The sequence below is a fragment of the Marmota monax genome, unplaced genomic scaffold (genome assembly GCF_021218885.2).
Source record: "Marmota monax isolate L192 unplaced genomic scaffold, Marmota_monax_Labrador192_F-V1.1 WCK01_AAM20220418_F8-fsc00017, whole genome shotgun sequence".
Lineage (NCBI taxonomy): Eukaryota > Metazoa > Chordata > Mammalia > Rodentia > Sciuridae > Marmota > Marmota monax.
The window spans coordinates 14,568,653-14,586,269 of NW_026695241.1; the positions used below are offsets into that span (position 1 = coordinate 14,568,653).

General features: G+C 39.4%; 1 protein-coding gene across 3 annotated transcripts in view; it reads right to left on the reverse strand.

Moving 5' to 3' along the window:
• Positions 1 to 11,603: 11,603 nt before the first annotated feature.
• The window catches only part of Tshr (thyroid stimulating hormone receptor), a 145,151-nt gene continuing 139,137 nt past the window's right edge, over positions 11,604 to 17,617 (reverse strand). For all 3 annotated transcript variants that reach the window (XM_058577766.1, XM_046440731.2, XM_058577767.1), the window contains 2 exons: positions 16,419 to 16,607; positions 11,604 to 14,786 (listed from right to left, as the gene is read on the reverse strand). In XM_058577766.1, the coding sequence (XP_058433749.1) occupies positions 13,382 to 14,786; positions 16,419 to 16,607 (1,594 nt within the window). In that variant the 3' untranslated portion in view covers positions 11,604 to 13,381. The remainder of the gene's footprint in view (positions 14,787 to 16,418; positions 16,608 to 17,617) is intronic.

The window sequence follows — 17,617 nt, forward strand, 5'->3', positions numbered from 1 at the left end:
GCCAGATTGTGATTGGGTGAATAAGTCTGTTAAAGGAGTAGGGCAGGCCCTGCCTGAAGACAACAAATTCATGAGATGCCTTAAGAAGAAGAAGAAGAAGGGGCTCTTTCTTGTGCAGATGGAGTTGGAGGTCTAAGGCTTCACTCCTTATGCTCTAAGTCTCAAAGTGTATTGAAAATTTGCCTCAATTTTGAACCACTTAACACTTAAGGAAGCTGGCCAGGATGTGGAGCAACCAGAGCCTTCATGTTGGTCACCTATGGCCAAGAACAGCCTTGTCCATTTACCTAGTGCTTATGCAAAGCAATGATGTGGACAAGTTTGGGGAGCACTGCTATAAGGACCCAAAGGCCTGAAGGAATAGGTTGCCTTCCTTGTATTCACTTAACTGGTTTCCAGAACTGCTACCCATTAATATCTTAAAGCAATGAAGCGGGAACATGTGTGCTAAGGAACCGTGAGTTACAACCAGCTTCTAAGCCAGAAGTAATGGAGGGTCCTGCGATGAATGGCCACGGGATCTGCAAAGAATCATCTGCTCTGGAATGTTGGGTAGGATATGACCTATTTAACACAGAGATGACATTTAAAACTGACACAATGCTCGGAGTCTTCCTAGTGATCATCTTGTGTGCCTATGACATACTCTGAGCTACCGATGACACCATTATGTTGATTCCCTCCTTGAAATGTCTCCCTGGCCAGCCTCCTTATTTGTGTTCCCCTTCATCATATTTCTCCTTTTCCTTGAGAGTGAGTACATCCATAGATGTACTTGTATAGTGTACAACCCACACAACTCTATGCTGAGAGCCTCGATGTTCTTCATGGTCACCAAGTCAAACTTTATGGTCCATCATGCAAGGCCCTCTAAGATCTGGCTTCCATCTACCCGAATCATGAAGATGCTGACAGGAAACAAATCGCCCACTCAAGGGATTTAACTGGGGAGAACTACAGACTATTTAAGAGTGATGGATGGGGTTGAGGGAACCAATCAGGGTAATGAAATACCCCAATTACAACCACTCTTAGGACTGAATGGATAGGGAAACCCCAGGGTGGAACTGGACCCTGGAGAGAACTTGGAGTTATAGAAGACAAGAGCTGTATCCATGGAACCATCATGAACAGCCAAGAAGCAGAGAGTGAACTGGGATTAAAATCCAAACTGTCTCTCCCCTTGTATTCTGATCCCAAGTCAGTGTCCCTGTGGCTAAACCCACCAAATTCAGAGGAGCATGGGCAATGGTGTCCACTGTGGTCCACTGTGGTCAGTTTCTACCTTTCTGCAGGGTAGAAAAGTTGTAGGTTGTATCCCAGTTTTGTGCTATTAAAAGGGAAGCTGAGACTCAATTTCTGTGAGTTACAAAGGTTTTCAATTTATGACCACAAGTGCTGCCTTACTGTGAGATTGATGACTCAATAAATGGGCTCTTTACAGAGAAAACTGTGTAGTGACATCTTTTCTCATGGTCTTTAAGGATTTATATAAGGCCTGAGCTAATTGTTGACCACACAGAATTCCTAACTATGTCATAAAATAGATAATTGCCAAATAGTTATGCTATACTAGACATAGGCTGTTCTATTTGGGAGGATGAATTTTAAGGGCTCAGCATCAATTAAACATGACATAAGCATGGACAATAATATATCAGAAATTCAAGTCAAAGCCTATAAATATTTAGTGAGCACCTATGATGTGCCAGGGATTGTTTTAGGCTCTTGGATACACTAGTGAATAAAACCAACATCCACCCTGTGGAGCTGATATTCTATTTAATTTAAGGTGATACATAGATAAGCCTCACAGTATATTATGAAGTGATAAATATAGTAGAAAAAATTAAAATTAGGGGAAAATGAGGGAACTAGGACTACAGCATGGAACAAGTTACAATTTTAAGTTAGAATTGTGAGGACAGGCCTCACTGAACAGGCACCATTTGGGGGAAGGCTTGACAGAGGAAAGGGACTTACCCATTCAGCAGTTGGGGGAAAATCCTTCCAGACAGTGATTGATTGGGGTCATGGTTCTAGTGGAGGATTTTGTTGATGTGATCAAGGAAGGACAGAAAGGCAGAGCAGCTAGAATACAGACAGCAAGGAGGAGATCTGTAGGCCTTGTTTAAGGACTTTGGCTTTTTGCTCTGAGAGAACTGGAGAGCCACTTAGAGACTTTGTGCAGAAGAATGGCCTGGTTGAACTTAAGTGTTAAGAGAACTACTCTAGGCGATCTGTTGAGAATGTACCAGAGGTTGGTAAATTGTTCTGCAAAGAGCCGGAGAGTACACATGATGGGCTCTGTGGGCTTTTACAGTTTCTTTTGCCACTATTCAGTTCTGCCGTTGTTGCACAAGAACCGCCGTGTGCCAGGGAAATGAACAAGAGTGGCTGTGCTTCACTGAAGCATTGTATATGAACGTTGAAATTTGAAGTTCAGATAATTCGTATGCCTCAAAATATTCTTCCTTTTTTGATTTCTTTCTCCATCATTTCAAAATATAAAGCTGTTCTTAGTTATATAAACAAAAAAAGACTATGGATCCAATTTGGCCACGGGGGTGAGGGAATGGTTTGTCAACCCTCCAATAGATTGTGGGGGTAGAAAAGCCAGAACAATGGAGGCCATTTAATAATCCAAGGAAGGAGATGATGGTAATTTACACTGGGATGACGGTACGAGATGTGAAAGCTGCCAAATAAATTTAGAAGGCAAACCATTAAGATTTGGTGGTGTGGATGTAGGATTTGAGAGAGTCAAGGAAAGACTTGGAGACCTTGCTCTGGGCCGTGAATAACTCTTAAGGATTTATTGTTGTTAACTGAGATGAGCAAGACTCATGGGCCATGCAGAAATCATCAAGGGGTGAACAGAGATTGAGAAAAGACAAACAGATATACATAGAGAGAAATCTAGGACCAGGTGGGACATCATCCCCTGATGGAGGATGAATGACCTAGAGCTAGTTCAGGATGTTTATTTTGTAGGTTTTCTCATCAAAAGGATTTTCTGTGAGAAAGTTTCTTCTTTCTCATGCAGGATGAAGGTCAAAGGCTAGCAGCCAATTGTAATTATCAACTTGAGAGTTCTTTAATTCTCTACCCTTGACAGCTGTGTCTGAATTCAGGGTCAAGACTGATAAGTCCTGTGCCTAGCACAAAACCTCCTTTAAGCAGGGTGTCACCATAGCAATTGGATACTCTTGACCTGTACCTTTGCACAGGAAGTTCCCAATGCAGGTGTGTAGCTCCGGGTGTAAGACAGCCAGTGACCGTGATTCAAACCACCACTCCTGACACTGATGAGAAGTGGGTTTGGGTGTAGAAGATCAAGAGTTTGGTTTTGGACAAGTCGACTTTTAGGTGTTTGTAGATATCAATGTGGAGATGCTGGGAAGGCAGGTGGACATCCAAGTATGAAGTTCAGAGAGAGAGATGTGGCCTGGAGATGTGTTTGGAAGAACCACTGAAGATGGACAGCATTCAAAGCCATGGGATTGCATGAGATCACTTAAGGAGTATTGACAGAAAAGACCAAAAGAACCAAGGACAGAACTCTAGGGCATTATAAGATGTTGATGCAAAGAGAAGAAAGCAGCAAAAGCCATTGAAAAGGAGCATTCAAGGATGTTACTGGAGAGCCAGAATATTGTGACCTGAAAGCCAAGGGAAGAAAGGGTACAAATAATTAGGGAGGGGGCTTTTTTTTTTTTTTTATGCTGGTGATTGAATCCAGGGCCTCATGCATGCTAGGCTGTATGACTGTATTGACTGAGGTACATCCCCAGTCTAAGGGAGGGGACAATTGTATCCAGAACTGCTGATGAATTCCAGTAGCAAGAGACAGAAAGCTAACCTGTGGATTTAGCAACTTGGATGCAAAGATCAGTTTCCTTGGAGCTGTGGGATTGAAAGTCTAATTAGAGTGGGCTTTATAGATATGGGAGAGAAGCATCAGTGATTAAAGGCAACTCTTTGTATTCTGGTTTTGCAACAAAAGAGCCAAAGAAATGATGAAGAAATAAAATCAAGAAGAGATTTTTTTTTCAACATGGAAAAAACAACCACTTATTTGTATATAGATTGGAGATACCAAAAGAAAGGAAGAATCACATTGGTTATACAGCCACGTTTATACAAACTGCCATACTAGTGTCTGTTGTATTCTGCTGATCCTGCAATTTGTACACGTGGAAAAATAGGAATTCATACCCCATTTGAATCAAATGTATGATATGTCAAGATCATTGTAATGTTTTGAGCAACTAATTAAAAAAAGGAAGAATGCAAAGTATGGTAATTTTATTATTTTATAATAATTTAAAAATAAAAAATCTATACTCCTTTTACTAGAAAATGGGCATCTGTAAGAATTATACAAGGTATGAAGTTGTGGCTCAGCAGTAGAGCACTTGCCTAGCACATGTGAGGTGCTGGGTTCAGTCCTCAGCACCACATAAAAATAAATAAAGTTATCGTATCCAACTACAACTAAAAAAATTATACAAGATATACAATAACACAAATAACATAAAATACTTCAGTTGGAATAACTGTAAAATTTTTTAAATAATGAATCCTATTATGTATAAATATAATGCACAAATTAAATTTTTTAAAATTTTTTAATATTAGACAATTTTGTTTGCCATCTTAGAATTTAGAAGTGATTTTTCTGGAGATAAATTGTATGATACAATTCTGTTGAAGAGACTGAGCTCATGCCTTGATTTTCCTTTCTATTAAGGGAAATAGAAGAAGCATTCAATACCATTTTACCTACCCTAAAACTATTATTACCATTAGGTTTATGTACTTTTAACTTTATTATCAGCAAGGTCAATAATGATTCTTTCCTTGAAAAATATTTCTATAGGTAAGTCAAATACTCATTCCACCCCTTTTGGGCTCCTTGTCTTATAGTTTATTCAGATAAAATACAATCAAGAGGAAATACAGAAAATTGGTGGTTGTTAGGTCATTCCATTTCCAAGTTTCAATTTAGCATTTTGTTGACAGCTCTTAGAGGACTTTGTAATTGAAAAACCTACATCTTAGATAGAGGAAAGGGTTTATGGGGAGGGAGGAAGGAAGGGAAAGAGGAAGCATTGGGTATTGAACTGGAGCAAATTATATGCATTGATGAATATGTCAAAATGAACCCCTATTATATATAACTATAATGTCCTAATAAAAAATATTTTAAAAACCCTTACATCTTACAAACAGTAATCAGGTTCTTAGCAGATTTCTCAGAAGAAATTTCAAATATCTCTGTGGAATTAAAACCAACATCAATCTAATCATTTTCCAGCTTGCTGGTGTCTCCCTGTGCTCAGACTTTGGATGAATGAGCAAACTGACCTTGTTTTTTTCATTATCATTTAAAACCAGATTCCTATTAGTATATAAGACTACTTTGTAAACAATAAAGCTGAGACTTGCCTCAGGCATGTTTCAGATTTATTCCATAAAACCTTGAAGGAAATAAGTGAAATTTGATATTTCTGGACATTTCTTCCAACCATTGGTTTTGATGTAGTCTTGTTAACTTACCAAAAGGTTGAAGGACCTTTCTCTAAAAATGGTGAACAATGGTAGGCAATTGCTCTAAGAGTGAGCTGTGTAAGCACTCGAAGACTAGTCCCTGTATTCCTTTTTATCTAACTGGGACAAGTGAATAAGGAGTACCAGCCACAGTGCTCTCTCATGATGTATAACTGTCATCTCTAAACCTGCACCCTTCAACCTGTCACATCACTTCTCTCTCCACCTCTCACTGTTCCCATGGCCTGTGGATGATGATGATGATGATGATGATGATGATTCTTAAATTCAATATTCTTGAATATTAATGTATTCTTCATAGGTTCCCCACACAGCACCAACCATCATCGTCCTCATTCTTGTTTTTGGTAGTGGCATAAGGGACTTCTATGTCGAAAGGGGACTTGGACAGGGACAGAGTGGAATAGGTTGAAGAGAGGGTATTGGCGCTTGGATAGGATGGAAGGGTTGCTGTAGTTTGAGCATCTTCCAGATGTAACACAGGATGTGGCTGCAGGGTGAGTGGGTTTGGAGAGAAATTTTTGCCTACCCTATAGTTGGTTGAGAAAACAGTTAAAGACACAGAAAAAAAATACTTTAACTTTCTCCAAGTATTGTTCCCACTAGTGGCTGACTGTGCTAATTAAAATGAAACCAAGTAGCAACTTGAATGGCTGGCAAGACCTCTGAGAGCCAAAAGTGCTCACTTTTTCCCTTTCACCAGAGTTGGCCCACAGATGGTGAAAACAGGTATGATGTCAGCCATCTCCTCTTTCATCTGGACCAGGGTGTTGATGGGCCAGGATATCTCATTTCTCCAACATTTGTGGAAGCTATTAATACTTCCCCTGTTCTCTTTCTGTCAGAGTGCTTAAGGAGCTCTGAGAAATCAGAAAAATATCTGAGAGTAAATAGAGTAAAATGGTTCTATTGTTTATTTATAACAAACCCTGTTTCTGCAGACCTGTAAGTCATTTGTCATTATATAGTTTGACAGTTTCTAAGTTAATCATTCCAGAGGCCTTTTGCACATGATGCAGGTGTCTCTTTGAATGATGACTTCATTTCCTTGGGATATATATTTCCAGTGTTGGAATTGCTAGATCACAGGGTGGTTTTATTTTTAGTTTTTTGAAGACCCTCCATGCTGTTTTCCATAGTGATTGATTTGCCTTCCCATTAACAGTATATAAGGGTTCCCTTTCTTCACATCTTTGTTGGATTTTGTTTTTCTGTAATTTGCGGGGAGATTGCTAACAGCATTTTAGCTGGGGTGAGGTGGTGTCTCCTTGTGGCTTTTACTTGCATTTCCCTGATGATTATTAGTTATTTTGAGCATTTTTCATGTACTTGAGCTATTTCTACAGAGTACTGTACTCTAATCCCCCCAAAATGTGGTACAAGGATCCATGCTGCGGTTTTTTAAGACTGTGAGGCACAGGACTGAGATACAAACTTTATATCTTGAGCTCTCAAAAAATAGCAATTACTCATTACTTTCCTAAGCCCTCTTCATCTAAAATACTTCGCTAAATGAACAGAATTCCCAAATTTCCAGGATAGATTTCAATATTATCCTAAATTATTGGGGTGATTGATTTGAAGTTGTTTATACAGAGTCTTGGTTTCCCTAATCTGCTCAGACTTTAATTTTTTTACTTATTAAATTAATATAACATGTAATTAGTTGCTTATTTTTTTATGCTACTTAGAGCAATGCGTTTATGGGAAAATAATTTTGGATCTAATGTGATTATGCTTTCCACTGGAACAAATATATAGAAGTTTTACTTTCTTAGTGGTTAGCTTATCAGATTTTGCAATTAGGTAGGCACTTCAAAATCATTGGCTTAGATTTATCATACCCTGTAAAATCTAAATTTCATAATGACTAGCTAATTACACCCATCATTTTTATTGTGATATTTGCCTCTTGTTAAAACTCTAAATATGTAACTCAGATATCTAAAAAAAATTAGCCATTATGCAATGTTCTTTAACTGTCACACTTCTGTTATCTTAAAGTATGATTCTAATGGCTTAAGAAAGTATGTATATGAAAATAAAAATCATCATTATAGAAGAGTAACAATTGAAAAACTTCCACTGGGCAACTTGGAAATTTATTTTCTCATGGTTCTGAAGGTTGGAAATCCAAGATATTTGTCCTGTTAAGGTTGGTTATTGAGGTCTGCCTTCCTGACTTGTAGACAGCGATCTCTTTGCTGTGTGTATGAGGGTGGAAGAGAGCTTACTAGCATTTCTTTTTTTGCGGATACTAGTCTTATCAGATTAGGGTCCCACTCTTATGACCTTATCGAATCTTAGTTATCTCCCTGAAAGCCCTGTGTTCAAATACAGTCACATGGGGTCAGCACTTCAACATATGAACTCGAAGGGACACAATACAACTTCAAGCAATTTTTAGCAGTGCCTAGTCCTTAGTCCTGCTCTTCAGAAAAAAATCACTAAATCATTCTTTGATTTTAGCCATTGTGCTTCTATTATATGCTTATATACCTACTTTTTGAACTATGGATATATAGACTCTAAATCTTTTGGCTGCATAGGATGAAGATTGGGAAGTTAGTGGACTGAACATCTCTTCTCTTGGCCTTACATTTTTTTTTCCAGTTATTACTGTTAGTTTTTCAACTGATTGACTTTGCAATCTTAGAAAACAAGGTTCTATTTTTTTTTTATCTTATGAACTATGGGCAGCCTCTCTTCTCTCCCCATCGAGTAAGAGAGGAGTTTATCTTCTTCACCACATCCTATGTTTCTCCTGCCCCTGCTCTCTTGTATCAATACTTGATCATTATTTCCACTTCTCAAGGGTTGTGATATTCATGTTCTACTGGTCAGTATAAGTGAGTCTCACACAATTTTATTTCCATATTATGCCATATAAACATTATTAATTATAGTATAATGCAATTATATAGTTTACTATGGTGTATTAGGATTTATTGAGAAAGAAATTACATTCCATCTGAAATACAACTTCCAATAATTTTTTTTTTCACAAAAGAGCATGTGGAGAATATTCAAAAAATGACTCATGTGGATAGAAAATAAGCATGTGTCAAAGATTTTATTCAATGTATGACTTAATGAAAAAAAAAAAGCAGGAAAAATTGAAAACTGGTCCAAAAAGCACGGAAGAAGCTACGTATATAAAAACAATTCGACAGTGCTAGAATAAGACACTGGCTTACATACATAAGTGGTTAATGTCCAGTGGGGTCATAAACAATGCAGGGGTTATTTAAATCTCTCAGATAAAGCCAGATACAGGTGCTTCATGCCTGTAATCCTTGCTACTTGGGAAGTTGAGGCAGGAGCATCATAAGTTTGAAGTCAGCCTTGGTAACTAAGAAAAACCCTGCCTCAAAATAAAAATTTTAAAGGGCTGGGGATATAGCTCAGTGGTAGAGCATCCCTGGGTTCAAAGCATTTTGTACTGCAAAAAAATAAAAATAAAATAAAATAAAATAAAAAGCCTCTACTGAGTCAGCTTAAGAAGTTAAACCCAGTATGCAATTAAAAAAAACCATCCAGCTATATTTTTATTTAATTCAAAGTTTTAAATCACGGGTCTTACATAATTAAATGAAGTACTTGCATATTTATTATATAAACATGTCATTATTTTGCCTTTACATTTGGATTAAAGTTGGGTGGATTTAAGAGTCTAGATTTAAACTAGTTTTTCTGAAGTCACTGAAGGTGCTGCTCCCTTGTCCCTGGTGTGCATTGTTGATAATGAGAAGTGAATTGGCAGTCTGTTAGTCCTACGCTATAGCTGACTTTTCTCTCAAGAATTTAGGCTCACCCCTCACTTCTGAGACTCCAACATGTTATAAGTCCTGTTCTAAAAATGACTCTTTCCATTAATCCTCTTTAGCACTAAATGGACACTATCAATCATTATCTGTTGAAGAAAATTTCCTCTTCTACTTCCTTGATTATAATGTCTTCCATGTTGTCTCTTGATGTCCAACTGGACAGATGTTGGACTTGGAGACCAGCCCTCAATATACTTCAACTTTTAACTCTTCTCTCACATCTTTATTCATCAACATTCTAGGAAATATCCTCTACTTTAACCTCCATTCCTTCTGTTAAATTCTTGCTTTGTCAAATTTGACAAAACTTCTAACTCTAGAGCACTACCTTAAAAAAAAACAGTAGGTTGCTATTGTTGTAGGGCCTATTATTTTCTCAAATTTCTCTAATGCTATTAATTGGAATTTTAAACCTGGTATTTTGTTTCTGAATTATTTATTTTCTCTGGACAAATGTTCTTTTTGTTCATTTTTTATTTTTTGTGTGCTATTATTAATGTGCAATTCATTTTCTTCAAGTTGTCACATTCTTGGTGGCTCATTTACATTTCTGAATAAAGGATAAGAATGGTCAATGTTGGCAGATGGTATGGATTTTCCTCCCATGACACCTCTCCCTACCTGGACAGAGGGACACTGGTGGTGACATCTCTCTCTTTTTTTTTTTCCTCGTGGTACTGGGAATCAAACCCAGGGCTTCTCACGTACCAGGCAAGTGCTCTACCAATGAGCTACACAGTGACGCCTCTGTGTCAAGGATGAGGCTTCAATGTGTGTTGCAAAGACAGGAAGTGGGTGATTGGACTGGATTCTTTGTCTACACTGGTCATTTGCCTTCTTTAAAGATCCTGATTTGACGTGGGGCACATACTGGATGGAAGAGATGCCAAGTGCCAGACTTTCAATTAATGACCCAAGTTACCCACTCATTCCTGTGACCTTCAGGCTTGGGGTCTCTGGGACTTTACAGGGAAGAAGGCATCCTTTCACAGCTGCAGCCTGATTCTGTGAGTGTGGTGGAGGCTGCGGACTCCTCCCTTCTGAGTTACCCATCCACTCCAAGCCTTACTTGCCACTTTCAGAAAGCCACCCGAGTCTTTGGTTTGCTGGTGGTTCCAAGCGTCCAGTTTGCTAGGCATATTCAGCTTGACCTCATTGTCTATTTTCTCACGGTCATTTCCGTGGAATTTGAAGGAGGAAGATTGGTGGGTGTAGGGCCTCATGCTGAACTGGAACTTTCATAGCATTTTAGAACAGAATTCACTGCTACCGGCAAGGGTGTCTTGTCTCCTTATGTATTCAGAATGAATAAGAATCACTCCACTCTATTATAATATGGTTCCCTCCAAAGACTTCAAGTAGGTAGGGGTATTTGGTCTTAAACTATTACTGCTTTTAAAGTGCTTGTGATTTTGATTTTCTTCTTTTTATCTTCATTTTTCCTTTATTGCCACTCTCATGGTGCTCCCTGTAATATAGGTTCCTCTTCTAACCACCTACTTCTATTACACACAGTAGCTTATCCACAAAACAAGTCAATAAATTTGAGAATGTTTTGAGCAACAAGTGTAAGCTTTAGGGCATCAATTTTTGGGGGGCAGGTATCGGGGATTGAACCCAGGGGCATTCAACCACTGAGCTACATCCCCAGCCCTATTTTATATTTTATTTAGAGTCAGGGTCTCACTGAGTTGCTTAGCGCCTCACCCTTGCTGAGGTTGTTTTTGAACTGGTGACCCTCCTGTTTTCAGTAGGGCATGAATTTTTAACCTCACTGATTTGGATCTGTCTTCAAATAATTGAAAGATCCCAGCTAACGTGAACTCTAGAAAGGACTTACAGACTTATTACTTTCATTAGAATATTGCTTCAATTCCTAGTACTAATGCTAATCTTTTGCTTGATATATTTGTTTTACTATTTTTCTCTTAGCCATCATCATTATGGAAGAATCATAGTTCACTAAAAGTTAAGTTTTTTTTTTTTTCACATTGAGACCACTTACAGTCAAGATCCAATGTTACACTTAAGTTGTTGATAGTCAACTATTTGTTTACTAATAAGGATTCATTAGCAAATGAGCCAATTGTCCTTCCCTCTCTTTAGTTTTAACACACATAATGTTAACCCCCAAAGAAACGCAAAATGGAAAGAACAATGCTGTAGGACTCCGAACGATCATTTTATAGAAAGAACATTTATTTTATGTTGTGGATGCGAATTTTAGTAACAATCTCGTTGAAGTCTATTTCGTAGGACTCTGTCTCCAAAGCACAAACTAGTTCAGCTACTCAAGATAAAACACATTATTTATGAAGACATGATATTTCAAAATGCCACAGGAGAGAAACATGCCAAGAGGTAACACACTTGTTTAATTTCATTAGTTACATATGAACTGCTAGGAAAGCCACGATTTTAGGTGTTTTATAAGATTTGCTAAGATGTGCAAGTGTAGTGATGGTTATGGTTGTGAACATATTCTAGGTGAATGTCCCAGGAAAGGACCATCTCTGAAGGCCCATTAACCTCACACCACAAATCTAGAATGACAAAAGGTTTATGCTGGGGTTCATCAGGACTGAGAAGCAAACACCATCTCTGCTTGGGGACTCTTTTCTAGCAAGAAATTAGAGGGGTTCCATGACTGATAACCTGGCGAGAGAATCCAAGATGAAGCTCCTAGTGATTTTAAGTAAGGAAGCACTGTCAGGGAATAAAGGTTTATATCCAGTGGTCAGAGGGATTGGAAAGAGCAGGCGTATCAGAAGAGAAGACACCTCTCTCTTGACAGCTTAAGTGTGGTATTGTGGGCTGGAAATTGTTAATATACCAATCCCTGAAGACAAGTTAAGTGCTTAGCAGTGGTTTGGCAAAGTAAAGTAGTAACTAAGTAATTGAGACTTGCAGGACTTTTATTCTGTTATATCAATACCCATCTGGTTTTGGTCTGATGATTATAGCAATATAGATCTAGTAATGAGATAAATGATTTGGATCCAACTCAATATAGTCATTCAATGGAAATTTCGGTTCAGAAATTTTTGGAAGCAGACATATTCCTGAGTCATATGTCTGGTTTCAAAAAGGAGACAACAACCCTACAAGATAGGAAAAATAGATTATACTTACCTAGTGGTCTTCTTTCTCTTTGTCATGGAAATCTGTCTCGAGGGAAAGAGACAGACACAAAATTTTAAATGGAAAAGGCCATAGAATCCTTCATTTCCATGGACTTCTGAGGCCTAGTTAATTGGAGTTCAGTTTGTTTTATCAGTCAAATATTTTCTATGTTTCACATCTTTGATGCTATGAGAATAGCCAATAAGATTAATTCTAGTTTTCTAGATCACATGAACTGAAATCTTACCAGTTTCTCCAGGCAACACATAATATCAGGTAGATGCTAGTGAAGAAATGATTAATACTTTCAGAGTCTGGGGGGGGGGGAACTCAAAGCTAATCTTTTTCCCTTTTTCCTATTTTATAACAGCTATTGAATGGCATCTAGCTGTTTTTATCTTTTCAGCTTTAAGGAATTAAAACTCTTTGGTTGTATAAGGGAATGTGAAGCTGAATGAGTCAATATGGGGCTGTTTTTATCCTGTGGTCACCATTTGCTGAATCTTTAGTATGAAATGCTGTATAAAGGCAAGAAGAACAATGGTTCAGTTTATACTTGTTGAACATGTCACACAAGGTCATCTCTGAATTTAGCATGAAGCACGTCTTCCAGAGAACCCAGATTGTTTTCACATCACCTGGGATTCCGATGGTGCTGGTGGCTTCTCTTCCTTCTTGGAGGCGGTGATTAGTTTAATGCTAGTCACTCTCCAGAGATGAACTATGACCTCATGAACCATCACCTGCACAAAGGTCAGGTCAGCTGTGTGTTTGTGTGTCATGAGATTGGAGTGCATGTTCAAGACACCAGCCTGTTATAAGTCCCCCTACCATTTGTGAGTGGTTATGGGATCAACTTACAAGACTGTTTGCTTATACTCCTCTGAGATTTGGCCCTGTTTATTTGGAGTTAGGTGGGAATTTTCCAGCAGTTCATAGGCATCCTGCATGTTGGGGAGACTCTGTCCCATGTCCCTGGTAACCTTATGGATCTGAACACCAGTGCTGTTCTTTGGACAAACTCTCTGGTCCTGGTATGCCTGAGCCTGGCGTTTACAGATGCCAAACTTGCTGAGCAGGATGAACACATCTCTCTGGAAAGCCTTGGTGAAAATGGCATAGAGGAATGGGTTGGCACAGGAGTTCAGTGGATAGAAGAGAACCAGCAAGATTTTGGAGTTGGTGACAGTGATGAGAGGCTTGTTCATAAGTGCCGACAGGGCATAGAAGGAGATTGGCGCCATGCACATGAAGTCGGTGAAGATCAACACAGCCATCCTTTTGGCAATTTTGGTGTCTTTGTCTCCAGGGTTGTACTGGGGATTTCGAACCGTGATGTAGATCTTCACGTAGCAGGAGCACACGATGACGAAGGCCACGATATTGAGCAACAGAACAAGAACAATGTACGCCAGAGCAAGAGGGGTCTCAGTGTCCATGGGCAGGCAGATGCTGACCTTGGCATAGCTACTTATTCCCACCAGAGGGAGCAGGGCAAGCAGGAAGCAGCAAACCCAGCCGCCAACCATGATGACATAGGCATGCCTGAGGCGGATCTTCCGGTCCAGGCGCATGGCAAAGGTGATGGCATACCAGCGCTCCAGGGTAATGACCGTCAGTGTGTACACGGACAACTCGCTGGCAAAGACAGTGAAGAAACCAGCTGTGTTGCACCCAGCACCTGTCTGCCAGTCGATGGCATGGTTGTAGTACTCAGAGTGCGTGTAGAGGTCCACAGAGGCAATGAGAAGCAGGTATATCCCCATGCAGAAATCTGCAAAGGCCAAGTTGCACATCAGAAAGCGTGGGACGGTCAGCTTGTAGTGGCTGGTGAGGATAATGAACAGGACAAAGATATTGCCCAGAAGAGCCAGCAGACTAACAAACCACACCACGATTCTCAGGAACTTGTAGCCCATTATGTCTTCACAGGGGTTGAACTCGTCTGACTTGGGGGTACACACCATGTCTTCATTGTCCCCGCACACAGTGTAGTCATAATGGCTGTCAAAGGCTTGTAAAGTCTCTTCTTGGGCATTTTTGAGCTCCTGGCCAAAACCAATGATCTCATCCTCTTGCTCTTCAAAGAAGACATAATAATGGGAGTTGCTGTGGATATCCTGGAACTTGGAGTTTGGCTTGTATTCAACATTGCTATCACCCGAATCTTCTTCATATTCCTGGTAGATGGGACCATTCACAGATTTTCTGTGACGCAGACTCCGGATACTGCTCTCATTACACATCAAGGACTCAAGGATTCTGCAAGGCAGCAGAAAAATGAGTTGCAGAAAAAATATTTGCTTAATATCAGGAGACCCACAACACCCAAGATGTCAGTGCTTATGATAATGTACATGATTCTACAAGATTTTACATGATCTGGCCAGGATTGTCTCTCCTACACCATTTCCTTTACTCCCTACCTTTCCTACTGTGATCCAGTGACATTGCTCTTATTTCTCCTCTATAACCAATTCAAGCACAGCAATAATAAAAAAGCATGATATTTATCTAGTCTATGTAGGTCAGAACCTGGCTCTACAGTTCCAGCTGTTTTCCCTGGAGCAGGTCTAAGAACCTTGGCTTATTCACTTGGATTGTGGGTTAATGAGATATTTCACATAGTTTATTAAAGGAGTAGATCAGTATTTTTTAAAGCTCTTACAACAGCACCTGCAATATTGGGAGTGCATATATATGTTGGATATTGTTATTTGTTGTTATTATTATTCCCATCGAGAGCTCTAGAATTCCATATCCTGTTTGCCTGAAGACTGGTGGCTGCCTTGACTCATTATTCAATATTGAACTCAAATGTCCTTTTCTCAGAGGAGTCTTCCCTGATCTCCTTACAACAAAAGGAATTTACCTTGCTTCAGCTGCTGATCAGGTTTTGATTCACCTAATGAGATCTGGTTAAAATGTCCAGTGGGGGCTGGGGCTGTAGCTCAGTGGTACACATGTGAGGCACTGGGTACGATCCTCAGCACCATATAAAAATAAATAAATAAAAATATTGTGTTCATCTACAACCAAAAAAAAAAAAAAAGTCCAATGGGCTAGCACTTCTATCCAGTTGGGAGGTTAAGGAGAAGCCTGGATCCTTTCCATCCCTCCCTGGTCCTTTCCTACTTAGTGCCACATGGAGTCAGTATAGTCTGCTGCTTCCATCCTCTTGCCCCACTTCTAGTTTTCTGCAGCCATTACACCTGTTGCACAGTCGTTTAACTTGCCACTTTGCTTCTGCCCCCAAAACTAGATCCCAATTCTTTTCTGAGTACAAATATGAGTGTAGAAAGTCAACTTGCAGACACTTACAGAGAAGCTGAGGGGGACTGAATAAGAGATTAATGAAGGTGGACTTAGGAGAACAGGTACAAGACATAAAGCATTTTAAGACAAGCTGGGATAACACAGCTAGAAACTGGCAGGGCTGGGATACAAGCTGAGCTGATTCTAAAATGATATACATGCAACCAGCAAGTTATGACAGGTGCAAGGTCCTGACGGATCAGGTAGTCCAATTGCATGTGTTGTTGGCAAGTGTGTCCTTGTGGTTGTGGTGTTGTTTATGTGTTGCATCTGGAGGCCAGAAGTCATGTCTTGTAACCTCTTACAAGGTGCTACATGACCTGGTCACACCTGTCCCTACTAGGCCATCTTTTACTAAACCTCACCTCGGCTATTACTATTCAGAGACACTGACCTTCTTTCTTGTCCGCAACCACTCGGCATCTTCAGGGTTATTGTGCTCCTAGGTTTCCTGTTCATACAGATGCTTCCAATTCTTTTCCACCTGCTTTTCAAACCACAGAGATTCTTCCCCAAACCCAGAAATTAACGCAGCCTCTACCATGGCCCCTCATCACTTTCTGGGTCCCTACCACTTACCCTCTGATTTTCTTCTGATTCTTAAAAGCACAGCAGTGGCTGGGATAAGAAAGGTCAGCCCGTGTGAGGTGAAGGAAGCTCAAGGAAAGTGGAAGTTTCTTAAGAGTCCAAGTGTTTCTTGCTATCAGTTCCTTCAGGTGCTCCAGGCCTTTGGACGGCAGGGCAGTAACACTGGTGTAAGACACGTCCCTGGAACACAGAGAACAGAACAACACAGAGAGGCAGTGAGCAGCCAAGGTCTTCTATATTTGGCCAGAAGATCAAACAGACCCCAGATCAACAAGGAGCTCCTTTTAGCTACTGACTATGTAACTGACTTCTTTACATAGACTCCCTGGTCCAAGGAGGGGTATTAGGCTTCTATATCAATATGTCATAGCAATTCCCATTTTTATTGCTGGAAATTTTGGAATCCACCAGCACAAATACTATTTCTGCAGACATTTTATTCTATCCCTCAGAATATGTGAGAGCTCTTGGAATCAGAGATGGGTATCAAGTTTACTCAGCAAAATGATACCAGGCAACTATTAAATGGCCTCAAGAGGCAAGAGAAATAAAATTGAACAGGCTTAACGGGACCTAAATTGTTATGAGTCTCTGTGAGAGTTTTGGACTGATCTAGGTCAACAACAGTATGGTGAAAATGATTATAATAATGTGGAACTTGAAAGTCCTAGCCAGTTACATTATGAATTCATGACTAAGACCAATGCCCCCCCGCCCCCCACCCAGTTTCTTTAGAAGACTGTAATGTATACGTATAAAGACAATGAGAAATGAGATTAAAAATCACTTTCACAAACTATGGGAGGGAGAAGTGGTGGAGGCTGGAAATTGTGTAATAATGTTAATTACTAAAGTAGATGGCTTTTAACTGACAATCTCTGTTCTCTCAATCCAGAGAGTCCACATTATATGTCTTGCTCTATCATTTTTTACTAGGACTAGATAATAGATTGAATAAAACCATGAATATTTAACCTAGCATCCCTCTTATTTTATATTTTATAAATGAAAATATTTGCTAAGCATTCCTTATGGAAAGCCTTTACATTTTTAAATGTAACATAATTAGTAGTTTCTGATTAGCAAATGAATTCTAATATTTTCAGCTTCTTTCTGCACATGATTATAATAGGGCTTAGGTGGGATTTAAATTTTCAAGGTCCAAGGTTTCCAGAACTTTCTACTATTTT